The sequence below is a fragment of the Cololabis saira genome, chromosome 6 (genome assembly GCF_033807715.1).
Source record: "Cololabis saira isolate AMF1-May2022 chromosome 6, fColSai1.1, whole genome shotgun sequence".
Taxonomy (NCBI): Eukaryota; Metazoa; Chordata; class Actinopteri; order Beloniformes; family Belonidae; genus Cololabis; species Cololabis saira.
Window position 1 is genome coordinate 26,077,501 of NC_084592.1, and position 27,785 is coordinate 26,105,285.

Sequence of the window (27,785 nt, forward strand, 5' to 3'; positions counted from 1 at the left end):
TCGGGTTTTAAAAGGAGTAACCCAGGGGTCTATTCGGGTTTTTAAAAACCCGAATATGAGCAAATTCGGGTTATTCAAAGGGGTTATTGGTGTTTACATGGCCGTGCAAAACCGGGTTATTGCTAATATTTGGGTTTTAAAAGGGTTATTGACTGCATGTAAACGCAGTCAGTGTGATATTGATGGATTCCGGTCATGAGCCAATTCCTCTTTGTGATTCAGGACCTGGTAAAGAGTCACCTGATGTATGCTGTGCGTGAGGAAGTGGAGGTCCTGAAGGAGCAGATCAAGGAGCTGATTGAGCGCAACTCGCAGCTGGAGCAGGAGAACACGCTGCTGAAGACATTGGCCAGCCCAGAACAGATGGCCCAGTTCCAGGCCCAGGTTCAAACTGGCTCCCCGTCGGCCCCTCCAACGGCCGCCCCGACCGGACCACCGAACGCCGCCACCCTCACCCAGCCCGCCTCGCACACCTCCGGCCCCTCTGCGTAGCCTGGCCTGCGCACACAGACTGACAGACTTATCATTTTTGAGTTCTGCTTCAGCTGCAGAGCCAAACATTGCCTTCTACAGCAGGAGGTTATGCTGTTGAGACAAAAATTTGCACATATTTATCTTTTTGAAGGGAGCACCCAGCAGGACAAGCAGTGCTGTGCTCTTTGGCACAGTAGAGGGTGACAATCTTGAGATTTCTGTATGGGGGGTTGTTTTCATAGGAGTTTGATTCATCAAACATTTGCCAAAAAATCCTTGGTCATCAACAAGAATGTCTTACCAAGAAAAAAAACAACTCATCAGTGACGAAAACATACCTAGCTATAGATTTGAAGAAAAATCACTGTGCCTGTGTTAGGATTTTAAGTGATATACTGACGATGGAACTGCAGGAGGTGGAGGATTGTATTGGTTGTTATCCATTTTGCTGAATGATGTAAATAAAAGCTGTTCTCTATCAAGGGTAGTTCTTAAATGTTGATAGAGACTTGAGAAGAAATAACAAATCTTCTCAGAGTGACAGATGAAGAATGTGAGCAATTATTATCATGGCAAAGTCCCCATCTGGAATGGGGGAGTTGACATGGAGGGATAGGGAAGGGGTGGGAGGTTATTTCAAACAACACTTGGCAGCATTGACGATGTTACTTAAACTGTGGGTTGGTGGGATGAACAAAACATGGTTTCTTATGGAGATGATAATCTATTTTCAGTATTTCACTTTCACGCTCCTCATTTTGCCCTCAGCAGAGCTCATTGTTGCCGTTTTCTCAACCCTGAAGTGGCATGTAATTTAAACTTTTGACAGGGTTGAGACGTGGGGCTAAGCTGCAGTTCTTTAGCTTTTTTTTTTGTTTTGTTTTTGTTTTTGTTTTCTCCCAAAAGTTTGATGGGCAGAAGATGTACATTTCTGTATAGTGTAACTACAATGTAAAATAGTGAGGAGGATGAGTGGAAGAAAAAAAAAACAAATGATATCTAGGTCACTGAGAATGATGCAGATGTGCAAGGATCGCGTGGTCTTAGCCGGTCTGTGTCATCTATTTTTAATGCTGTATTTTCAGGACTGTGGATTGACAGGAAGTTAGGTTATTTAACTGGCAACACACCACCAACAATGTCCTAATCCCTTATTGCAACTCTGACTGTAAAACAATTTTCACACTGCTCTTTTTGTTTCTGAAGTATTGCACGTTTTTCTCTTTTAATTTCTTTTTTTTTTTTTTTTTTTTTTTTGACAGTGACTTTTGGATCTTAACATACAACCATGGGGGAAAAAAACACAAACTGTAGAGATTTCCTTTCTTTTCATTCTGTGTATCAGTCGTATGCTCATGTTCTGTGCATGTTTCCGCAAAGACCGGATGAGATAATGTAACATAAATACCTACAATTGCACTTGACAGCTGAACTTCACAACTTTCAATAAACATGCTTAAGGAAGAATAACAAACTGATCTCATTTCTTAGTCCGGACCAAGTTTGCACAATATCGTTCAAATGTGAACCAAGTCTCCGAGTGCAGAAAAGTTTAATTTTGAGGGTCCAGTCATTTTAATGAAGTCAAGTCGTGTAGCTGAACTTTGAGTTTCTGTTGAATCCAGGGTATTGACAACCTGCCCAGATATTTTTAAACCGAAGCAGACCACTTGTATTTTTCCTTAAGTGCAGGAATCTTACTCAAGACTGGAAATTCCCCCTGTCGGGGCAGCATAGATGGGGGGTAAATAGAGACTGAAATACTGGCTTAAAGATGCATGATATTAAACTTCTCTGTCCCATTTAATTCATCTATAACCATTCCTGTATTTTAGGCATGGAACGCATTCAGACTCGTGTTATGACAGTACAGCTTTTAAAACGTTATTGTCCTTCCACATAAAAAGATATTCTAGTGTGGAAGAAACCTTGCAATGAGCTCTTTCAGTTGTGTGCAGAATGTAGTGTTGGAAAAATGCTTGGCTGTCCTCAGGTGAGATGGCATTTTAGAGACTACCTGTACCTACTGTACGTCGTTCTAAAATCTCAGTTCTTTTCTGCATTATTGCTGTCATCGCACAAGTGTAAGATACTTTTTCAAGGCCACACCATCTGTTTAGATTGGTTGATAAATGTTTATCCTTTTGATAGTCTCTCTTGTCTTTGGTCTGTGAAGGCTCCATCCATTAGCCGGGTCGTACCCTTCACCTCCGAGTCCCCTATTATTAATAGCCATTTCTACCAGTACAAAACCTACCGAACCAATGACTTTGTGATAATCCATACTGTAGTGTCCATGAGCTACTTTTCAAAACAACTTTTATGGCTGCAGAATTGTTAATCACACCTCGCAGGCTAATTCTTTGTATTGAAGAGCATAATTGGCGTGGCTGGCCACCCCGTACATACACGTGTCTTCTGAGCTTGGACAAATCAGTGGTACCCTTGGACAAGGTAAACGTATGCACAGAAAATACAAAATTGGCTTCATATTGCAGTGTTTGGCAAATATTTCTTTGAACAGCAATGCTTTTAAACATTTCACCAACTTTGTCATGTCACCTTGACGAGATAAAGACCTTCTGCAAATCTTCACTCAAATTCAGCCATTCATGGACGCCAAGTACATTTGATCTGAACCACCTTCAGAATCACCTGTTGACATAGCTTGTTTGAAATAACATTGTTATAAGGCATTTCTGAAATGCATTTCACACCTGAGATTAAATTAGGTTGAGACAAAACCGTAAATATTTTAGTTTTCATACTGACGGCAATAAAGAATTTTGTTTCCTAATTTGCATTTTTTAAATGCTAATATAACAGCGTTTGTAGAGCATGACTTATGATCTTGATAGTTTAAATAATACCCCACAAGCCTAAGCAAGCAAACATCTGATTTGTTTTTGATATGAAAAGTTGGTCTAGAGGCGAATCAAAGGTGGATTTGTTTTGCAACCAGAGTAGAAATGTTCAGTGCAGACGACAAGCAGCGCGTCAGGGGAACCTCATACCTTTAGTGAAGCATGGCGGGGGAACTATCATTGCTTTCAGTTCAGCTGTCCGTCACCGATTCCACCTGGAACCCTGCTCATATTAGACTGTTTGAAGATAATATGAGTCCATAAACACTGTTGGAGCTTCCGCACACGTTCACCAATTAAACACATAAGGAATGCTTATCCGAGTGTGTCAGGTTTATTTATAAAGCACATTTAGATCACTGCTCGTTTCAAAGCAATACAAAATAAATAAAACTATGAAAATTATATTCAAAATGTATTCATACATAATTAAAAGTCAAGCAAAAGAAATAAATGAGATGTAAAAACAGGCAGTGTAGAAGGCTGCCTCACATGCAGGGGCAGCTGTTTCCAGAGGTTTGGCATTACGACTACATGGACTCGGCCTGCTCCGGTACCATCCTGTGCAGTCAGAAACATAGTCTGCAAACTGCAAAAGCACAATTGAAAGTGGGTACTCTTTAAATGCTCAATATTTATAAAAAAAAACAAAAAAAAAACAGTTCTTATACAACACAGACAAATAGTTAAATAGAGAATTATGGCACATTGTTTGCGGAACTCACTGGTGGGAGACACACACCTTTTAAAGGGATATTTCGTTGTTTTTTTTTTCCTTTTAGGTGAGCTTATGTGAAGTGCTCTTGAGTGGTCAGTTTCTTGACTGCAAAACTAAAAACATTTCACAGCGGTTTGAGAGAACAGTATATTTAGTCATTTTCATGAAAAGTGAAAGATGGTCCATCCTGCAACATGATCTTACAATTCAGATGTTCAGCAGTTAAGAAAGACTGCTGTCTATTGCAGATACTCATAAGAACTTCACACAACCCCAGTTAAAAGACAACTAAATATCCCTTTAACACGCACATATACAGGCGCCAAGCGGGAGACACAACGTGCTCTCCAGCCATCGTGGTTGTAGACTGTCCATAGAAAAGCTGTCAGAACCACAGACTGCAACACTGTTGACGACGATCCAGGGGAAGGGTTTGTCCGTGGGGCGGGGGGGTTGTGTCTCTGGGCCTCTGCAGAGGGAGAGGGGTCTCCAGTGTGCAGACGCAGGGTGGCCGGGCTCCGTGAGGGCATGAGGAAGGCGAGGGGAGTCCACAGTTTCCCCGAGTCACATCCCCATACGGATGCTCTGGATGATCTGAAATATGGCTGACAGCACACACACCGACTGGTCAGACCACGACCGTCTTCTCTGCGGTTATTCATAGACATGAACAATGTCAGAAGACGAGTCAAGACGGCATCTGTATAAAAACCAGTGAAAAGTGTCTCTAGCCAGGTGCGTCAAAACAATACAAGATATATAAAAAGAAATGTACCTGATCCACACACAACAAAAACAAAGAGGGCGAGCAGCCAGGGACCCACCGGATACTTCTCCTCCTGCGGTCGCTATATGAAAGAATCACACACACATGGTGTAGATTAGTCAAGAATTCATAAGAATGCGAAGCAAAAGTAAAACAGTTTCTCTTCTTCCCAATGTTGCTGTTGCTACAGTTTTTAAAAGAAATCATCTTAGTCACTTTTTTTCTGCTTGAACCTACAACTATCACTTATCTTGTTTTTTCCAAAACATAACAAGATGAAGCTGCGGCTCATCAAAAATGTCCCGCATAAACAACTCTGCGGGTTGTGTTGAAAACATCCCATCGTCTCATTAGGGAACTAAAAGGTGCAGAGTTTGTGCAGGGTTAGCGTCTTTTTTATTTCTTCCCCACATTGCGGCTCCTGATCCAGAGGATTGGCCCCACGATGATGTCATCTGTTTGGACATGTTACATGTTTGCGGAGGGGAAGCTTTTACGGTCAGCGATGATGTCAACATAGCTGGAGAAAGAAGGGGTAGGTGGAAAAATGTTTTTCAGACACGGATAAAGTTGCAGTTTTCAGCCAGTTTAATGGGGGGGAGACAGAGATGAAAAAAAAACAGGAATAAATGAAAAAAGAACTAAAAAAACAACACTCCTCAGTCTGCTGTCTGACCCCAGTCACAAGTACAAGAACAGCAACAAAATATTTGAGTTCCCCTTACAAACACCAGCATTTAAACCACTATGGATTTAAGTATGGCCAATAATGTATATTAAAAATGTCAACATTAGCCTATATAGCAGCACCAAACCTACAGTTAAAGAAGCTGAAAAGTCAGTGTTTGACAGTTGTGCTTCATGGCTGTTAAGCTTCCTTGGATCATCTCAGGAGGGAAGTTCATAAATCCTGCAATTTTGAAAAATGCATCATTTTGCATTTAAATAGTCATTCAGCTTCACCTTTAATCATCCAGTTGTCTTTTTCCTAGAAATGTTATTGAACAGCAGAGCGATACATCATAATTGGCCTTTACTAAAGGACACGTACACTGAGTAGTCAGCTAATACAATCTCAAGTCAAAAAAAGTTGGAATGTTAGACAGATATTTCATGTTTTGTCTCATTAGCTTCATTTCACCTCTTAATGTTCACTGATCAGCTATGACATTAAGCCTAAGGCCCAATCTCAATATTCCCCCAACTTTTCTCCACTCGCCCTTCTTTTCTTCCCTACCCCCTAAAAAAGAAGGGGGAGATTTTAGGGCACTTGAGATCTAGGGCACTTGGCCCAGGTGCCTGTCCCATTTCTCCTACTCCCCCTCGTTTTCATCCCTAACCTGATCAGGAAGCAGAGAGCCAAAAGCTGTTTTAATTTCAGCTGTAGCGCTGTTAATATGGCACTTTATTAAGTTTTAATATTTTTTCAGGCATAAAGGTAACCTTAAGATCCGCAACCGGGGCTCACTTTATCCAAATAACGCCTGTTAAGAAATTTGACCCGATGTTTTCGGAGATGAGAAGAGCCGCCGCCCCCGGGGAGCAACCTCAGCTCACAGCCCGAGAACAGACGTGTCCGCCGGGTCAGGCTGCTCCGTCGTCCCGGGAGAGAAACTCTCTCCAGGGACGCAGCTCTGTTGAGAATTATGCTGGCTGAAATAAATCATTTAGGAAGATGTTGGTTTAATAGATGAAATCTAACAGTTGTAGCTACGCCTGTTAAGAAATTTGCTCCGAAATGTAGAGATTTCTGTCTGCCGGCTCCGGAGTTTAGGTCCGCGTTAAATAGACGCAGAGCCTACGGCGTCGCTTACGTAACCTACGGCGTCGCTTACGTAGGTTACGTAACCATATTCCGGCGCGATCTTAGCGAACAACGGACAAAAAAGGGATTATGTACATTCACTGAGTGAATATTATGAAAGTAAAATATTGGTTTGCACCGAGAAATGTAATAAAAATGCATTTTTATGCAGAAACTAACTCAAAATATTGATTTTATTCCCCAAAAAATAAGAAATGTCCACCATGTTTTTTTTTTTATTCAGTCCGCAAATGACGACGAAAAGCATTCTGGGAAGTTTTTTTATACCCCCTCGCTCGCCAAGTGAGCATCTGCAATCCCTCGATTTGAAGGGGCTATTCTCAGCCCCTAGCCCTCGTTATGCCCCCTACCCCTAGGTGAAAAGAGGAATTGGGACACCACTACCTTCACGGGAACACGCAAAAGTTAGGGTTAGTGAAGAAAACGAGGGCGAGGGGGAGTATTGGGACGCAGCCTAAGACCACTGAGGGGTGATGGGAGTAAACACTGTTCGCAGGAATATTTTGCTGGGACAAACATCCTGGCATGTGCATGAATTTCAATTTAGCACTTTCCAACTACCTAAAAATGTCTGCAGACCAATCACATCCCCTGTAGCGGCCTCCTCCTCCAGGAGGCCACCGGCGGCCCCCCACAGTCATCATACACAACTCCAACTGATGTTGCTACAAAAACATTTGAAAGGAAGTGCCGGAGTTGAAATGGTGCCAGTCAGAGGAAAGTATGTATCTGGAGGAATCTCAGTATGCAAACGGGTAAAGTCCAAGAGCACATGTCTAAACCCAACACCCATCATCTGCCACCCCAAAGATACAATTGCATCAAGAACCTCCATTCATCAAGGGACATAATGGGAAAAACCCTTTATTAAGCACTAGAATACAGATCTAATTTCAAAAATGCTATGAAGCTTTGTTGTGCATGAAAGAAGCCTTGAGTTAGCCTTTTCTGGAGGTGGCCTCAAAGTCTTTGAGTTTGGCGGCATCTGGGATGGGCAATCAAACAGTGAGGGGATGTGTTGTGGTCAGACAAATCCAGATGCAGGATTCCTGATCAGTTTTGGAAGAAATGGGGACCATGAGCTCCAGATCAAAGCCAAAAAGCATTACTGTATCTGTTATTAGCAACAGTCTAGATGGCTCTGTGATGGCATGGGTTGTATCAACACTCACAAAGGTCAATCACACTACTGTAACTGTGGCATTAATGAAGATGGTACATTAAGAATTGAGGCCACCATGTTGGAAAAAAGTAAAGTAAAAGCACATTGTACTCACATTACAAAGACATGTCTAAGGAAGAGGAGGGTATGGATACTGGATTAGTTTGCTTGCAGACCAGACAAGTGAGAACAACCCCAGCATTAAGATGTGTACAAGCCAGATTGTCTTAGGTGCTGTGATGAAGAAGGGTAGGATTACAAAGTGGTAAAAGCTTTACAGTCCCAGCTTTTATTGGAGTGTGTTGCAGACCTGAATTCAAGTATAACAGTATGCTTGAGTGTAATTATTGACTCAGACCTGAACTTCAACAGCCATCTAAAGTTTATCACTAAATCTGCCTATTACCACCTAAAAAACATTAAAAACACAGCTAGAATTAAGGGGATTCTGTCTAAACAAGACATGGAAAAACTTATTCATGCATTCATCTTCAGTAGGTTGGATTATTGCAATGGCATCTTTACAGGCCTTTACAAGAAATCAATCAGGCAGCTGCAGCTGATCCAGAACGCTGCCGCCAGAGTCCTTACAAACACTAGGAAACTGGACCACATTACACCGGTCATGAAATCACTACACTGGCTTCCAGTGAGTCAAAGGATAGAGTTTAAAATCTTACTGCTGGTCTACAAAGCATTGAATGGTCTTGGACCAAAATACATGGTTGATCTGTTAGTTCCTATGAAGCTCCCAGACCCCTGAGGTTCATCTGGATCTGGTTTGTTGTGGTTCCCAAGAACCAGAACCAAGCAAGGTGAGGCAGTTCAGTTATTCTGCTCCTCACCGGTGGAACAAACTTCCTGTAGACCTGAACTGTCAGCTCCTTTAAATCAGGCCTAAAAACATTACTGTTTACTCAAGCGTACTCCTAAATTAAATACTTACCTGCTGTACTCTACTGCCCTTATTTTTAACAACTTGTGCTTTTTATTATTGTACCCCCTAACTTTTCTTATCATTTTATTTCATTTATTTGGTATTTAAGCATACTCTTAAATTAAATACTTTCTGAAAACCGCAAATGAGATGTGTACCTGCGGTACTCTACTGCCCTTGGTTTTCAGCAACTTGTGCATTTTATTATTTTACTTTCTTTTCTCATAATTTTATTTCATTTTATTTGTTATTTACTGTTTAATTATGTCTTGCCGCTTTTAATGTTGATGTAAAGCACTTTGAATTACCTTGTGTTGAATTGTGCTATACAAATAAACTTGCCTTGCCTTTCCTTGCCTTGAGAAGCATAATTGGTTTGGCAAGACAAAACATGAAATATTTTGTGTCTACAAAAACCAAAGAAGCTGTATGAAAAAAAACGGGTTTTTTTCCTCTCTTTTTTTTAAAAGTCTGTTCATTTGATACATGTATCAGCACTCATTTGAGTAATTTACCATCCATTATAACAGTTTGTGCGTGTGTTTCCACAAGTTGCACTGCGGTAACGAGCAGAAAGAGTCAATTAAACCGACATGTGACAGCAGCTTGGATGATTTCATGCTAAATATGTGAAGTCACGCTCGGAGCGGCATCTGTGGGAGACATGCAGCTGCCAACAGCTGGCAGCGCGGCCAGCAGCAGCATCACCACACCGGGCTGGAGCGCAGGCTGTCTGGGAGAACATCACATCTGGCTCACCAGCGTCTTGGCGACGTTTCCTCTCTGCGTGATGTTCTTGCTGTGTTTCTCGTTGGCCATGCGGATCCTCTGTTTGGCCACCATCTTCCAGGGCGAGGACGGCGCTGGGGCCAATGAACTGTTTATCCCGTTATTCTCTGATGCTGCGGGATGACAACAGCAGCCCTGCGTCAAGCTGCAGAGAAAGCACGGAACGGAAAACGCGCGGTGTGCATTTCAAAATAAGAGCATGCAGGGGCGAAAATCCCGTTTCATAGTTGGGGGCAGAGGTGGAAAAAGTACAAAAATATTGTACTTAAGTAAAAGTACAAATTTTCTGCTTGAAAATTACTTAAGTAAAAGTAAAAAGTACCCATTAAGAACATTACTTAAGTAAAAGTATAAAAGTACCTCAACTTAAATATAATAAAGTACCAAAAGTACATGGTGTAAAATGTACTTAAGTACAAAAGTAAAAAGTACAAAGTACAAAGTACAAAATTCAAAGTACAAAATTATTTTCAAAAGGATTGCAAAGAAATGAAGAATCCAAGAATTTGCTTACAACTCTAAATAATGGTGATTAAATTAGTATGCAGTGACAACATTAAGCAACCCCAGCTGATAAAGGATGAGACTTTTTAACTTTTAAATGCCAAAACCACCTTAGAAGGGGTGGAATCAAAGAATGGTGCGCATGGACACGCGTCGGCTGCCGCTCAAGGCTGATTTATGGTTCCGCGTTACACCAACGCAGGGCCCGTACCCTACGGCGAGGCTCTGCGTCGATTTAACGCGGAACCATAATTCAGGCTTCAGTCCTCATCGGTACTCGACGCGACGGCGGTTCCTCCGGCCTTCCGGCCCGCCTCTGCGGCGCAACTCTCCCGGGAGCTGCGGCTCCTTCTCGGTATATTCACGCGCCCCCTCTTCCTTCCCGTCCGCCTTATGGTTCCGCGTTAAATCGACGCACACCTGTGTGTGCGTTGCCGCGTACCCTACGCCGTAGCTCTGCGCCGGTGTAACGCGGAACCATAAATCAGCCCCCGCTGTGCTGTTCTTTAATTTGTAGCGAGTAACAACGTGTCCAATTTTAAATATAGCGGATTAAAAGTACGATTTTTTCCTTGAAGATGTAACGAAGTAAAAGTAAAAGTACAGAAAAATGAAAGTATCAATAAAAGTACAAATTCTCAAAAATCTTACTTAAGTACAATAACGAAGTACTTGTACTTCGTTACTTTACACCACTGGTTGGGGGGGACAATAAACAGTAAAATTTTAGAGAATAAATCCAGTGGGGGACAAGGAATAAAAGTTTTAGCCTTCCTTTAATACAGCATTTTGACATTTTCAACTCTATCTCGCAAACAGGCAGAAGACCTTTCTTAGAGTAATACAAAACAATGGTATTAGGTGGAAGGTGGCAATAATACAGCACATCTGACATAATACACTGCAAAAACCCAAAATCTTAACAAGAATATTTGTCTTATTTCAAGTTAAAATGTCTAATTTTTAGTTAAAAAAAATCTCATTACACTTAAAACAAGACTCATCACTGGAAAAAAACAACAATTTTCACCTGTTTTAAGTAGATTTTCACTTAAAAATCTGCTAGTGGAACAAGATTGTTTTGCTTATAAGATAAATCTTGTCGCACTGGCAGATTTTTCTACTTATTCCAAGTGAAAATTTACTTGAAACAGGTGAAAATTGTCAAATAGCAAGTTATTTTTCTGGTGATGACTCTTGTTTTAAGTGTAATGAGATTTTACTGTTTATTATTATTTTCGATTTCGGTTTCGGCCACAATTTTCATTTTGGTGCATCACTACTAAATACTACTGCATTGTTCCAAAATTATTAATTCTGTCTCAAATTATTCTAGGGGGGGACAGCTTTACTAATGGGGGGGGACTTGTCCCCCCTGTCCCCCCCGTCCCCCCCGGGATTTTCGCCCCTGAGAGCATGAATATCAAAATCGCGCAGAATTGCATTTTAAAAACACGCACGAAACTATATGTTAAATTTAACGCGAAGCTCCGGATCATTTATACTATTTTTATATACCTATTTTATATATTCTTGAAACAACTTTACCTTAAACAATGTGTGAAGCTATTATTGTGAGAGTTGTTTAGGAAGCGGCCGTGCTAAGTGTTGTGTAAAGGCTGATTTATGGTTCTGCGTTAAATCGACGCAGAGCCTACGCCGTAGGGTACGGCGTAGGCTCTGCGTTGGTGTAACGCAGAACCATAAATCAGCCTTAACTTGACAGCATCCTGCTCTGCACCTGGCGGAGATGAGAGGGGACCAGGGGGGGAGATGGAGCAATAAAAGATGGATTTTGTTTTATTAAAGTAAACATATTGAGTCTTGTCGAAATACCAAGTTTCACGCCAGAACTGCTCCAGTTCTGCTGACTGAAGTTGAAACAGTATCTCGGAAATTCGGGCCATTTTTCTAACTGCACACTATTGTATTAGTGTGTGTTTTGGGCACAATGTAGTAGCCTATATATAATGTGCAGCATGTGGACTTAAAATATTTACTATAAATGACCGAGATCACACAGACAGTAAATATTACTGGATTTATGAGCCATCACGCCATCCATAAGTTTTCTCAGGAGTGACTTTGAAGCTTGTTTTTTTTTCCCTCATCCTTCACAGCACAATGTTGCAGATGGGCAAAACAAACAAGTCAAATGTAATAAACTCAGGGAAACAGGAGGAGTTTTGTGTTTCACAAAGCAAGGTTACTTAACCCCGAGCAAGAGGGCTCAGCTGAGCCGGTTATCACTCTGGGTCTGTTACCACGGTAACTGATGCTGTGATGCAGGTTTACGTTCAGTCTCCTCCCTTTGGCAAAGCTCAACGAGAGTTCAGTTTCATCAAATAATCGATCATAGGCCTATAGCACGCACTTTAGAGATATGTGAACAGAAGATTTTAATGTGACCAAATCAGACTTGTGACATCTTTTTGTTTGTCACAGTCAGTTTTTATGATCCTATCGTTTCGTGCATCACTCAAAATACCCTGGGTGGTTAATTATATGAGCTGTTATTTACTTGCAAATGTACTCTATTACCTTGGAAAGTGAATGATGCAGAACTGAGAGAGGTGACCGACTCATAACCCCCCCCATGTCAAATCACACATACAGTATGTAAATGTTCCAGTTTTATTATTTTTCCAGTTTCCACAAAGTCATCAAGTAGCCTAATTAACATATACATATAATAACATCAGTTGCTCAAAATAATTAGTTTCCTGACTTGTGAGTACCTTTTAGGATTTCAGTGTGACTGAAATACGCTTATATTTCCCAGTTTAGATGATTTATCTTTTGATTTTTCCATTTATCCTGAATTTTAAATGTGAACGTTTGAGTTACCTGTCTGAAATATGTTTTAGCCTGTTTCCTGGTCAACAGTTTCAAGTTGTATTATTATTATTATTATTATTATTATTATTATTATTATTATTATTATTATTATTATTATTATTATTATTATTATTATTATTATTATTATTATTATTATTATTATTATTATTCATTCATTCATTCATTATCTTACCCGCTTTATCCCTTGCGGGGTCACGGGGGTCTGCTGGAGCCTATCCCAGCTCATTTTAGGTGAGAGGCAGGGGTTACTATTATTATTATTATTAATATTATTAATATTATTATTATTATTATTATTATTATTATTATTATTATTATTATTATTATTATTATTATTATTATTATTTTATTATGGCCACCAGGATTGTGCTGACATGACATTGAGAACAATATAATTAATTTATCATTCATACTGAGCAGTCGTTTAATATTTTAATTCACTCGCTCTACAATTTTCTCCAACGTCAACTCTCTTTCCTTTGCTGCAACAGCCGTGTTACACTTTTATCTGAACATGTGCTTATATTCATCACATGATTGCACTAATATATTCAGTGTTAGCAGACTAAAATAGGAAGATCACTATTTATTATGCGTTGTCATGGTGACTCACGTAGTCGGAGCTCCATTGATGATGGGCAGCATTCAGAGTTGACTGTACCAGCTCTCAACACCTTTCCTGTGACTGACAACTCAGAATTTCTTAACTCAGACTTTGTTGACTTTGAGTTAGTTTCTGGACTCTGAGTTTGTCGAAACTCCTTTGTGAAACAGACTGGTTTCTTAACTGGTTTGAAGGGGGGAGTCAGCCAATAAACTTGACTCTGACTATCACAAAGCTGTGAGAGTCAAGTGAACGATAGATGTGAATTTGGGTAGACATGAAGATGGGAAGGTGCGCTTTGTCTACTCTGGCTCTGTGATGTCACAGTACCCTGCAAATCTGAGCAGCTGGCTGAGTGAAACATCTTGAAGATAGGCCTCCCCAAAGGAAGTGATGCAGTAGTGTAATACTGGAAGTATTCAGTTGGGAGTGAAATCTAAAACCCATTTAAAGGTTCTCAAGCACAGAAAACACCACTTGTTTCAGTATATGATTCACATTTACTCCATGAGTGTGTGTATAAGTCTAATGTTCTGTAATGTTTCACATTATTTATTGATATTGATATTTAGATAATAACAGGCTCCAGCAGATCCTCTTGACCCTAAATAGTTGGATGATGAATGGGATAATAAAATAATGACATCCCTATTTTTTGTTGTTTTTACTTCTGCTTTTTGTTTAGTTTTTTTCTTGCCATATATATATATATATATATATATATATATATATATATATATCAAACTGTGTTTACCATCAAGATGCTGGAACCTTATACTGCTCAACACATGCTTCAAGAATATTGTTACTCTCTTTGGCAAATATTTACACCACATAAACATTAGAACGTGTTCCGGGGGGGGTGAATCATTGAAACCCGCTCTTCCACTGCTCCATGCAGGCTCAGTATTCATTTCCATGGTAGTGGACTCAGCAGCTGACTCATTATGCTACCTTAAATTACAACCTTCAGGGAGCTGTATCCGCATGCAACAAGTAAAACGTAAAATGTGACTTGCAAAGAGTGGCCTTTAGTTTGGCTATGCGAGGAAAAAAAAGAAAGAATATAAATAATCAACTTAAGGCCATATGCAGAACAATAAGCATTTTACTGTGTATCAGTCACAGCTCATCTGTATCACTCACATCCTTTTACAAGAGGAGCAAGCTGGCTGCTGAGGAAGAAAGCAGGGCAGCGACAGTACAGGGGGTTGCCTAGCAACTGAATGGAAGAGAGGCACACAAACTCTACCGGTGGGGAGAAGATGAGATGGATGCACTCATCCCAGCAGCTGACTCATAAGAAAGCGTGGACTGACAAGTGTGTTGCATTCCTATATTGTTAGGACAAAGGGAGGGATTCACTGTGTTGCCTCGAGTGCTGAACATAATCTGCTGCTTGACTTAATTAAAACGGTTTGTAAAGAACAATATAACCTGGCCAGGGGAAACCTTGCTGTTGTTGGTACTTTTATTCTCCCAGCCCTGGACAGGATAACTGATATGTAAAATAGAGCCACTGGCAAATGAGTGTATCCCCAATGTTTGCTTCCTGAAAGACTTGTTCCGCCAGGAATGTCTATGCAGCTTAATGTGATTTCATGTTTTCCTCTTATAGCGAATATCACACTGCTAACAGGAACATTCCCTTTGGACATAAATGTGCCAGCGTTGCTTTCAATCCAAGGTCTGCAAGACACCAATCATTGCAACAACTGCTGGCTGTCTGTGTTTGTCAGCCTCAGCATCTTGAGATGCTGCGCCCTGCTTTGTGAAAAGATCTTGTTTCAGTAAACAGCTCTGTCTGAAAACACAAAAAACTAAACTGAAAACTAAAAAAACAGAAAAAAGAGGAACATTTCTTCTTGTGTGAGAGAGGCAGCAGAAGTCAAGAGAGGTTTTGGCTGCAGATCAAATGTCCCCATGAGCACAAAGCCAGCATGAGTGCATGACCTGGTTTTGGAGCCTCTCAGTTTCCCGTCCCAGGGGATCTTTATTGTCTATGTGCGTGCGAGAGAGAGAGACAGAGAGGACCTGAGTTGTACTGCAGGGGATCAGAGAAACAGTAAACCAAAAACAAAAGGTGCACAAATGACAGCGAGAGTAGAGATGGATACAAATACAAAACCAAACGAAAGGAACGTGGACTGGATCCTTTTATGAGAAACATCAAAATGTCCCGTAACCCTCCACTGTAGAAAAGCATTTCTTTCTTTCTTTTTTGAGCATGCTCATGACAGCACAATAGGGAAAGACTGAAAAAGTAGACTGCTGTTGGAGCCAGGGGAAAACATCCTCTGGGTAAAATTAAAAAATAGAAGCATGCCTAAGCTTTGCAAAAGGATGAGCTGAAACAGGGGTGGTTTGGCCTCCATGTCCATTGCCATGTTTCCAGAAAACTACGTATACCATTTCAACAGAAACACCCTATACCTAGTGTAGAGAATGGCAGTGGAGGTGTGATGTTTGGAGCATTTATTTTTTTTGCACACACAGTTTGGGCACCTTGTTGTTGCAAGTCAACCGTGACCTAAAAATTAAATAATCAAGATTCTATCTAAGTCCAGGCATGAATTGATTTGAAATACTCTGCTAGGATCTTAAGAGGGATGAATACAAGTGAACGCCCAAAAATCCTCGGAGAACTGAAGCAAAAAGGAAATATGGATCAGAATTCCTCCTGTGCACATCTGATAAAGTCATACAAGAAATTACCTCAATAATTGCTGCAAAAGATGAATCTATTAACTCATGGGGGTGCTTAATATTGTGCATCAGAGTAATGAAAAAAGTTTTTATTTTGTTCATCTGAGTGTGATATCCTTAATTCTAAGATAAAGTATGATCAGATAAAAGATAATAAAGAAATCAACTATAGCAAACAGGGAAAGTGTTCATTTGAGTACCATTTGAAGTCTCTGAGGTCATGTGCGCAGACGAGGAAACCACATGTTTTCCAGCCTCTTCTAACACTGAAATTTAGAATACACCCATAAGATAAAGAAGAAGAGAAACCTGTTTACAGCTCCTTTAAACAATGATTATGCATAAACTCTGCAGGGTTGCACGTGGAGGATTTAAAAGAGCTTGTTTGCGTGTGAGGCTGCAGCTGAAGTATAAACTGACTTAACTGTGGAAAATATGAGACGTCTCCTTTGAAGACACTGTTAAGCAAAATGCAATCTTCCGGCATCGCTGCGAGAAATCCACTGCAATCTGAGAGAAATATATTTGACTTCATTTCTGGTGTTTTTACCTCAAACCTGATGTGCTAATTATGGTCTAAACTCAACTTTTGGAGAACAAACATGTACTTCAAGCTCTGCACGAGAGGAGGGTAAATAGTAGTTAACCCTGGCAAAATAAAGCTGAAACGTTAGAAATGAATCCACGTAAAGAGAGAGGGTTGAGGCGGGGGGGAGGAAGGAAATATTTGATGTATGCATGTGAGGGTGTGTCAAATGAACAAAATAAGCTCTGTATGAAAACAAATAAGCTTAAAACTCATTTCACGCCAAAACAACCTACCTTGATTTGATCCCCTTTTTTTTCTAACTCCACATTAGTTGGCCTCATTCCTTGCCGACACTGCCGGGCCAAACAAAGCTTCATGTGTAATTTCATACATAGTCACACTCAGAAAGCTGCAGCTCATTCATGTTCAGCCTATTTCAAGTCATTGAGCAGTGGCGTTGAGTGTCGCTGCTGTGGGCTGCAGCGGAGCTGCTCACACTCTCTGAACTCTTACGTGCTGCTGGGATGAATGAGAGCCACACTTCCCATCACACAAGTGCAGCTCTTTAACAACCCTCTGGAAAAGCCAAACTGGCCTCCTGCTCTGTTTTTTCTCAAAACCACTCAAACATTCTTTTTTTACTCTCTTTAAAAACATGATTCCAGGCAGTTTAAAGGATTAACACACAAATATTTACTACTGGCTCAATATCTGAGCACCAAAATCCTCATGTCCTCATTTAGTCAGAATATGAATTCACTGTGCCACTTTCTGTTAAAAACTACACTCAAAAACGGTTTATATGGTTAGGCAGAATAACTCCGTAATGGTCAATAAACTGTTTAGATTTACAAAGCTTTATGTTTTAATTAGAAAACGCTTCTTCATTATGACAGCTCACTCTACATTAGAGTGTCACCTCCCACGAAGCCTTTCATGCATAGTGGCATACAGTGGACACTTACTTCAAAGCTGTTTTCTAGCATATGCACAGATCTGCATGGTTTTGTTGCACTTTAACCACTTCAGTGTACATCAGGGAGGCATCTATTCAATCTATTGCATTGAACAAAAATATGATTTCAATATACTAATGCAATTTTATCTTCTTTCTTTTAGTTAAAAATGTAAATCTATGCTATACCCCTGCAGCATGTGTAACATAGAAAATGCATGCATTAAAGGACATGTTAAGCAATGTTTAGCTGTCTTCAAATTATTCATCTGTCAAAAGAATAATATATACAACCCAAGTCCCCCCCTCAAAAAGATGAGATGGTGGATAAAAGGTCATTAAAAACTGAATGCAGTTATTTGCAGCTCTCATAACCCCATAATATATTCACAGTAGAACGTTGACGGTTGAATATTTCATCACCTGCAGTGCACAGTATCAACAAATTACTCCAAGACTCTGAAGAAATCTGTGTGTGTTGGTGAAAAGGCTGGTAACCTCAGTGTTGGACGGCCATGATCTTTGGACCTCAGGCAGAACTACATTTAAAGCCGGAGATGGAAATCGCTGCATTTTGTTTATCCTGTTTTTCAGGGAAGACCTTGCAACTTTCAGCAAGACAATGCTAAAGCACATATTGCATCCTTTATGAAAATGTGGTTTCATAGTACACTTGTTTTCAATTTGATTCAAAATACTTTATTGATCCCAGAAGGGAAATGAATTATTAATTCCTGGGTGCAGCGCTGGTCCGCTCACCAACTGAAAACATTTGCTGGACCAAGACATGGAAACTACAACAACGATGAGCCAGCACTGTTGAGCCAGGCGAGAATGGGACAACATTCCTGCCTCAAACCCTAAGAAGTGGTCTTGCCAGTTTGCAGGCATATAGGGACAGAAGAGAGGATGCACCACAATTGTCAGCATCACCCTGCTCCATTTTTCTAGGACAAGTTGTTTCTATCATATTTGAAAGTAACAAATCTTTTTCTTAAGATTGTACAGTTTTTTAGTTTTAATATTTGATATGTTTAATGTGTTTTGTTGTGAACCATTATTGATCATTAATGATCAAACCCCACTTCATCGTGTTCAGAGCAGGGTGGGGAAGTGGAATCTGCTGGAGTCCATCCCAGTTATCCTCGTGCAAAAGGCAGTCAGGTTACACCCTTGACACGCAGTGATGTGAACAAAAAGTGGGTTGGTTAGATTTGTAAATGAATTCATCATGTTTTTATTTACATTTAACACAGAATCCCAACGTTTTTGGAAGTGTGGTCATATGATTGAAGGAAGAAATACATTTGGAACTTGTCATAAAGTCATAAAATTAATTGGATACATTTTTTTAATGGAATTACTAAAGTAGCTTGGAAAGCCCTTCACTTCCATTTCCTGGGGCAAAAAGGTGGTTGTTTTTCAACTATTTGTTGGGTGTTTTGACTCTGAGGGCCATCCTGATTCAGCTGAGCATGAGACAGATGAACCTTCATTTCCTCCGGGAAAATCCATCCTGATTGCATTTCTTCTTCTCTTATTCAGCTGGTCGCAGATACAGCAGTTCAAACTGTCCTGTGTGTTTACAATGATCTGCCGGGTGCAGCAGAGAGAGTGGACAAATGTGCAAAAGTAGCCAGAACTTCAGTTTTCAGTTCCACAAATGTCTTTCAAAAATGCTTTTTGCCATCATTTCAACAAAAGTCATACACTTTGCATTTTTAATTGGCTATATTTACTATTTCAAGTGTGTAACTCCCATTATTTCTAAACTCCCTGTGCCATCCTCCTGCAACAGCTCCCTTCCCACAGGATTTCAGAGCAAGACTTCAGCATAGATCCCCTGCGTGAAGTTGTAATAACAATCTGAGCCTTCCAGTGGCAAACAGAGGAGCTTTTACTTTGCACTTCGTGACTTCCCGAGTTATTACACTGCATCTGAATAGCTTCTCAATACAGGTTCAAACGCAAACGAGCAAACAAACTTTCATCAAACACAAGAGAAAGAATTCTGACTTTATGTTCTTCTTTTAAAAGGGAAGCCGGTGCTCCATCAGAAGATGGTCTACTCTTAACGCCTAAATACATTTACCGTACAGCTTGTTTTATTTAGAGCACAGACTATTTGAACATATTTATTTTCTTGTTTAACTGTAACAAAACAACAGACAATTCCCCAAATGTTGAACTTTTGATGTAAAATAATAAGCAAATAAATAATTTCCTGTGAAAAGTGTGAATGCCGAGAACTGATTTAACTTTGCTGAAGACGTTAGAAGAGCACCAAAAACACTTTGATGTTACTGGTTCCTCTTTGATGTTGAACCGAATACTCATTTATTAGTCCCCAAAGAAAAAATATATTGTTTTAGTGTGAATTAGGTGGGGGGAAAAATATATGTATTTTTGAAATAAAATAAACATAAATGGAAAATGGTGAGGTGTTGTTTTTGTTGCTTGGAAACAACCGTGTTTATGACATCACAAGCAGCAGCCGCAGGTAATGGATGGAAACAGTTCAATATCTGGGAAATACAAGTTTATCCATTTTACTTCCCAGAGATATCACTCTCACCACGATGACTGAGGGGAAGAAATGGGTAAAACTTCTTCCTTCTTGCTCTGTTTCTCCCCTACCCTACATCTAGGACTTCTCGTCTTCAGCATGTTGACATCCGCAGTCGTATTCTGGTCATTAGGCTTTTTTTGGAACGCCGACTCCGAGGCTCCTACATGTAAACGAGCTCCCATTATCACGGCTATTCATCACAACAGATATATTGAAAGTGCCAAAGTTATAAACTGAATGCCATCAAGCCGAATAGCATTCAAACCCCTGTGGAAGAATAATAAATATTAAGTTGTTTAATGAAGAGAAACAGAAACGCAATGGTGTGAATGCTGCTTCCATGTTCACACAATATAATCTCCCATTTGTATCTATCTCACAAGTCTATATTCTTTAATCTCTTCATCTCTTCTCAATGCTTTAAAAATAATTTTAGAGTACTGTCTTTGATCTATGACAATAAACAGGAATCTTTTCCTCAATCTAATAACATTATTCTCAAATCTTGCTTTTTACAATGTTCCTAAAATTTAAGGAATGTGGAGGAATTTCAGTGTGAAAACAACAAGATAGCCAGCATCAGCTGGAAACCCATGATCTTAGATCCGTCAGACAGCACTGCTTCAAGAATGGTCATGCATCATATTTGATATATCTGATGTCACATCATGGGCAAGGCATTACTTTGGAGAAATCCTTCCAAGACCTACCATGCAATGTAGCCAACAGCTGTATTGCACTGTAGGCCTAAATCTAACAAAGGGGGTTTGGCAAAAGACTTGAAAAGTATAAGCAAAGAGCTCAGACGTCTTAAATCTGCAGTCTTCAAGCTAATGAAAGGGAAAAACATTGGTTAAAGGAGCTTGAGGCTCCTTTTAAGAAATGAGACTCTCTAGCGCCACCCTTCACCACGACGGCCGTTGGGGGTACTGCAGCCAACAGTGAAGCCGGCACGGGAGAACGGGGAGAACGTGCATGCAGCGTCATGTGACGTCACATCCACAGGACAGCGCGGGAAATTCGGGACCGAATTGCAGCACATTTTGCAGCACACAGCCTGTTCAAGGCAAAGGAGAGATACACTAGAGGGCTCATTCTTTTGGGTTTGGAACGCTTCATCTGACATTATTACTAGAAAACGTAAAATGTATACGAATTTTTTTCATAAATCCTGCCACAATCCGGCCTCAAGCTCCTTTAACATCATCATTTATGTCGTTTCTGCTTTTCTGTCCATCACAACACCCAATGGAGACTATTTCTACAGAAAATGTTTTTTAGAAAACCCTTCTTTGGTCCTATGTTCTGAGTTTTTGTTGGTGGGAAGATTGGTCCATTTATGGCGGTGCTGCAGGTGAGTCTTCAAACTAAACTAGACTACAATAAAAACTAAACTCGGCTACAATAAAATTAAATAGTGAAGTCTCGTCTCAGAATTATTAGTAAAGATGGAAGTTAGTACACAAGTCCAAGTCCATATTGAAAGTGCTCGAGTTTGATCCACCAGGAAAATAAAGCAAATTCAAAGAAAAGAAGCAAAAGTCTCTCAAAACGGAAAGACAAAACATAGGAAAAAGATAGTGGACAGTAAAAATGCACACATGTTTACACAGATACAAACTGTGTGTAGAGACAAAAATGTGCTCACACATCCATGCTAGTACAGAAGTAGATGTAAACGCCGGAAAAACAACTGCATGGCTGTCGGTGTGTCTGCGGTGTGTCTACGCCACTGTTTGGTTCAACCCAAACAAAGATCCAGTATTTTATTTCCCTACAACAAATAAGCTCCTTCACTTCTGTGGAAACCTCCTCTTGTGTTCGCTGCCCTCACAAACCCTCCACACATCCATCCTCAATTAGAAGTGATTTTATTTTAAAAAGTACAGGTCAAGACTATGGATAATGTACATTATGAGTGAGTGGACTACCAGCAGTAGACAGCAGTAGTAGAATTTCCAGAAGAAGCTTGGTCATTATACTCAGAACGAAGGTCGGCAAGAGCAAAATTTCACCATCTTAAAAAATTAAAACCTCATAAATTTCAAATCAATTTCAACACACAGTTCATGAGTTGCAACACTGAGGATGTGATGGCAAAGTGTGCTTTACATCATAAATAACACTTTTTTTTCTCCTTTAATATGTTTGTAAGTTCCTTTGGTAAAGATATCATACTGATTCAGAACCCTTCTCAACCAGTCCTAACCTAATTCAGATAAAACCGGTTTTAAACACTTTCTGTTGTTCGTTTTAACTAGCTTGCTAACTCTGCTAACAACCAAAGAACATTTCTCAGAAAATGACTTTTCTCTCGTCCACATTCAGGCAGAAGTTTGGTCAATCTCTTGTTCTGAATAGGATAGTGTGATGAAAAATGGTTGGGACACAAAGATTTGAAAAAAAGAAAAGGTATTTATTAGTTTATTTCTAACCTTTCCTGATATGACTAGCATGCTAACATGCTAAAGGTTGCTAACAGCCAAAGAATCACATCACATTTACATTTCTTTTGTCTATATTTGGGTACAGACAGGTGAAGTCTGCTGTGTCGTAGGTGGTAAAAGTGAGCATTAGAATATGGTTAACGGTCTTTCTTCTTTCAGGATGGAGTTTGATTAAGGATTATTACTGTTTCATAGTTCTAGCTCGATGTGACTCCTGCAGATCTAAACGGCTAGTTGCTAGTTGATGTTTTAGTGAAAGTACTCAAGCAAAGTGTAAAAACGTCTATCCCCGTAAAACTGGTTAAAAGTGACTTCTACACAGAATAAAAGTCACTAGCAAACGTATGCTCGCACAGACTCACAATGGCACTCATGCAGAAGCAAAAAAGAAAGAAAGTAAGAAAATCACAAGTCATTCATCATATTGTGTAAGTGTAGTGACATTCCTACACACGATTTAAAACAAACATATATTTAAAGAAAGAATAAATTAATATGTGTGTGTGTGTGTGTGTGTGTGTTGGTGTCACAGTATGTGATTTGGATAAACAGTCTGGAAAATGTTTCCTTCCTTGCTGCCATAGCCTGCAACTGAAGGTTTAATGCAGCTTGAAGATCGCAGATTCCAAGGTAAGCACATATGCACACAGACACTGTGGCACAAAAACAGAAAACAGCTGGCAGCATGTTTCTGTGGTACCACACTCTTTGGTGTACGGCTTTAAACACAGTCACGTTTCAGTTACTCGGTCAGTGTGTGTTTGCAGTTGTGTGAATGAGTCTCTGTGCAGCTGTCTGCTGCTGGCAGGTGATGCCAACCCAAACCAAGGAAACTGGGTCAGCTCCCGCTATGCCAGCAATACACACACTCATGCGCATGCATGTAAACATACACACAGATCAGAGATCTTTTTATTCAGTTTCATTGCTCATTTAGCCCGACTTAAACCGAATACTCACTCAAATCTCAAACTGACTGAAATGGCTCAGGTTTTGAAAAAAGTTATTCAAAGTGTAACTGGAGAATGCAAGAGCACAGTAATAAGCTGTTAAAGGACGTGATTGTGCTGGGAGGACCTCATTTAGAGTTCTATAATTTTATATGTTTAAGCCAGGAAGTTACTGGAGCAGCACCAGATGCACATACCTAAAAAACCCAAAACAAAACAAGTCTTTCAGCCTAAAAGGGGACGACTGCGTGTGCAGGATCTTTCTGGTGCAGGATAAAAAATGTCACATTTACTTTTGAGATTGTTTGTGGTGAAGTGCTGTTTTATATGATTATATGCTTTTTTTTTTTTTTTTTTTTTTAAACACCCTTAATCGGATTCAATCCATCTTGGTTAACATCTGTCTGCAGGTGCAAAAAGCAGGGAAGTGCAAATTACAATTAGTGTATAAGTACATAAAGATTGAGAAATTTTATAAAACAAAGACTTAGGTCCTGTCCCAATACTCCCCCTACCCCTACTTTTCAGCCCTACCCCTAAATTTTGCGCGTTCCCGTGAGGGTAGTGGTGTCCCAATTCCTCTTTTCACCTAGGGGTAGTGGAGAAAACAAGGGTAGTGGCTATGAATCTAGCCCTTCACAGCAAGGGATTTCGGATGCACCATAGACATATATACGTATACGTATACATACGTATATATGTCTATGGGATGCACCCTAGATGAACTAGGGCCAGAAAAATTTCCCAGAATGCTTTTCGTCGAAACGCGCGTCGTACGCCGTACCCTACGCCGTAGGCTCTGCGTCGATTTAACGCGGAACCATAAATCAGCTCCCGAGCCGGCAGGCATCATCATCCTGAAATTTTCTGAGCAAATTTCTTAACAGGCGTAGCTACAACTGTTAGATTTCATCTATTAAACCAACATTTATTTTTCTAAATGATTTATTTCAGCCAGCGGTAATTCTCCACAGAGCTGCAGGTTTCTCCCCGGGACGACGGCGCAGGTTGACCCGGCCGTGAGCTGCTGCTGCTCCGAGCCGGCGGCTCTTCTCGGAAAACATCGGATCAAATTTCTTAACAGGCGTTATTTGGATAAACTGAGCCCAGGTTGGGGATCTTAACGGTTACTTTTACGCCTAAAAAATATTAAAACTTAATAAAGGGGCATATTAACAGCGCTACAGCTGAAATTAAAACAGCTTTTGGCTCTCGGCTTCCTGATATGGTGTGACGTATGTGCAAACGTAACTACGCAGTCGCTTACGTACCCGAACGTGACCACGCAGTGACGTAGCAAGCAAAATTTAGGGGTGGTGCTGAAAAGTAGGGGAAGTGGAATCTTTTTTAGGGGTAGTGGTAGTGACGGAGGGCTAGTGGTAGAAAGTAGGGGGTGTATTGGGATTGGCCCTTAAAGCATCATAACCCTTTATTTATTCATTTTTTATCAAGTTGCAATTGAATATAATGGTATGGTCCTGCTTTCAAGGAAGTTTTTTATGTTTTTCTTTATTGCTCTAAAGCAACTACCAACTGTGTGGAGGTAATACGGGTGGTAAGCTTTTGCAGAAGTACCTTATAAGACAAAACTGACTGGAAATGACCACCTGACATTCATTTTCACACATTTCACTTAACACAGAGCAGCTTCTCTGCAGTAAAAACAAAAACAAGAACATTTTTGATTTGATTTCATTTCCCCAGCTGGTGACGTTAAACAAAGCCCATCTACGGGTGCGTGTGGTTAGCTCGCGTGGTTTGCTGATGTTGAATAAGCTGTGGAAAACCGTAGTGTTTATCCATGTCACGGCACACGAGGAGCTGTGGACATTTGCAACAGGATGTGGACATTTACAAACTCTCTTCCTGTTGTGTACACAGATGTTGGCAGTCACACTTATTGATCCTCCACATACACTTCTCAAAACACCTAAACACATTAATGTGCATGTGTCAGCAGAACTCCGGAAATGGCCATCATACGGCATGTTGTGTTGAGTGAGGGAAATCAAATGGGCCTCGTTCAGTATGGGTCATTCTGGTTGTAGAGAAAGCACAGAGACATTATACAGCCAAGAGGAAAACAACCGAAACAAATGAAACTGAATCTAGAAAATGGTTCTCGGATCAAGCAGACACAATTTGTGATCTTCTGGATTAGGATTAGGGTTTCTCAAGCAAACTTCGGCAGCCTGTCAACATAAGGTGCCTTTGTTAACATCTGGAGGACTTTCTGCAGTCGAACAGTGGGGCCGTGAAGTCCAACCAGTCAAAAAAACTGTTTAGACATTTTTAATTAGTAACCAAAGAAGCAATTCCTGTAGTTAGTGTCAGTACCAGAAAAAGTTTTAGGTTAAGCAGTTTAGTAAAGATTTGAATGGTGTTTAGGTGTCCAGTAGCACAATGAAGTCCTGGAAGTGATGAGGCAACAGGAGACACTTCTACACCACCATCTACATCTGAAACAGCAGCATTTCAGAGGTAATATTTAGCTTTGTTATTTGTGTCTGTCAGCGTGTGGACGAGGGTTAAATCAAACATTCCTCATTGGGATGTGAAGGAACACCTCCACCACTGATGTAATGTGTGCTTGAGTCTGTTTGTTGAGATAGTGACGCTCTTCAGGAATGTAAAGTGTCTATTCTGTTATTTCTTGCTGGCGTCTGCAGACAAGAAGCCGTTTCTCAGCAGATGCTGGTGTGACAGGAGCAGTCGAGCCGAATTAACGAGCGCCGACCAACTCCCACAAACGTCTCAGCTTACAGTTTTCAAAGAAATGACTGGTGATTCACTGACTGGCATCGTGGGCAGAGAATCGTACACAGAAATCCTCATGTTACGTGGGACTGCGTTGTAGAGGACATGTCTCATTAAAACTCTTTGCTGGGTGAACCACGAAGAGCACTGTGATCCGGGTGTCACATCTCACGCAGGGAAATCAAACGCTCAGATCTCCTTGTTTCAAGCCATCAACAGCAAATCAATGCCCTTTAATGTTTTTGCAAAACTATTTGAAGATCAGTGTGTTGATTCATTCATGTTTTTCATGTTTTTCATAACCTCTTTAATCAGAGTTGGTTGCTGGAGTTCTGATCTTTTCACAGATGAAGCCATTGCAGAGTTTAGGAGAAGTGCGGTTCACTGAATGACGACCAGGAGCTGCATGGCTCCAAAAGGGAGTCAACCTCTGTCAGACCCCCATGTTAAAAGTTCCAGTATTATAGCAGAAATAAACACACTTAAGTGTGTAGTTAAAACTATATAAAACCATAATCATGGGCATCTTGTTGCTTTTGAGTGACAGCTGCATTGCAGTGAACAGTGTTAATAGCTGAATGTAGTCATTTAAACTACGTAGTGCTCAAGATTTTTTAGTAAACTTAAAGGGGACCTATTATGAAAAACACGTTTTCTCTTGTTTTAACATATATAAAGTGGTCTCCCCTCACCCTGCCAACACAGAAAAGATGATATCCCATGAAAATCTGCAAGGTCTGCTACCCCCCGCCCAACTGAATCCTCCAGTGTCATGTGACTTCTACGGGCCGTTTAGATTTGTGCATTTTCTTTACGTCACCAAAATGCAAACCACGCCCTCGGTCTCCTCCGCTGCTGAAACCACGCCCACTACCAGCTCAGCCGGCCTGAGCGTCCGCCATTGTTCAGCAGCGGTGGCTGTTTGAACAGCGAGGGAGAGTAGAAATGAGATTTTGCATCGACATTCACCCTCATAAATGGATCAGATCTCACAGCACGGACCCGGCAACTGCACACGAGTCAGTGGTAAGTTCCTTTTTTTTTATGTTATTTGTATGATCTTTGCATGGGCTAAGTATTTAGCTTAGCTCCGGAGCCCCGGCGCCGCATACGGACCGGACCGTCGAGGAGCCCCGGGTTCGGAGCTCCGAGCCCGGAGATCCGAACCCGGGGGCTCCGGGCTCGGGGGAGCCGGCGGCTCAGTACCGTAATACATTTTTCTTCTGTGGTTTCAGATCTTTCAAGCACCTGGAGCTGTTCACATTCAGAAGACGCGCAGTCCTTCCTTGAGCCAGCAATAGTGCATACATTTTATTTATATATTTTAACAATAAAGTTGCCATTTGTGAAAATTCAGTGTTGTGATTTCT

General features: G+C 40.6%; 2 protein-coding genes across 7 annotated transcripts in view; one reads left to right on the plus strand and one right to left on the minus strand.

The window, feature by feature from the left end:
* The window catches only part of tsc22d1 (TSC22 domain family, member 1), a 106,240-nt gene that overhangs the window by 35,923 nt on the left and 42,532 nt on the right, over positions 1-27,785 (plus strand). For 3 of the 6 annotated variants that reach the window (XM_061723797.1, XM_061723802.1, XM_061723800.1), the window contains exon 3: positions 223-1,948. The exons of the other annotated variants lie outside the window; for them this stretch is intronic. In XM_061723797.1, the coding sequence (XP_061579781.1) occupies positions 223-492 (270 nt within the window). In that variant the 3' untranslated portion in view covers positions 493-1,948. Of the gene's footprint in view, positions 1-222; positions 1,949-27,785 lie in introns of those variants that run through there. 6 annotated transcript variants of the gene reach the window in all.
* Positions 3,781-9,638, minus strand: serp2 (stress-associated endoplasmic reticulum protein family member 2). Its single transcript, XM_061724526.1, has 3 exons — positions 9,506-9,638; positions 4,832-4,904; positions 3,781-4,661 (listed from the first exon to the last, which is right to left on the minus strand). Exons 1-3 carry the CDS (start codon positions 9,587-9,589, stop codon positions 4,621-4,623), a joined length of 198 nt encoding a protein of 65 aa, XP_061580510.1. The 5' UTR covers positions 9,590-9,638; the 3' UTR covers positions 3,781-4,620.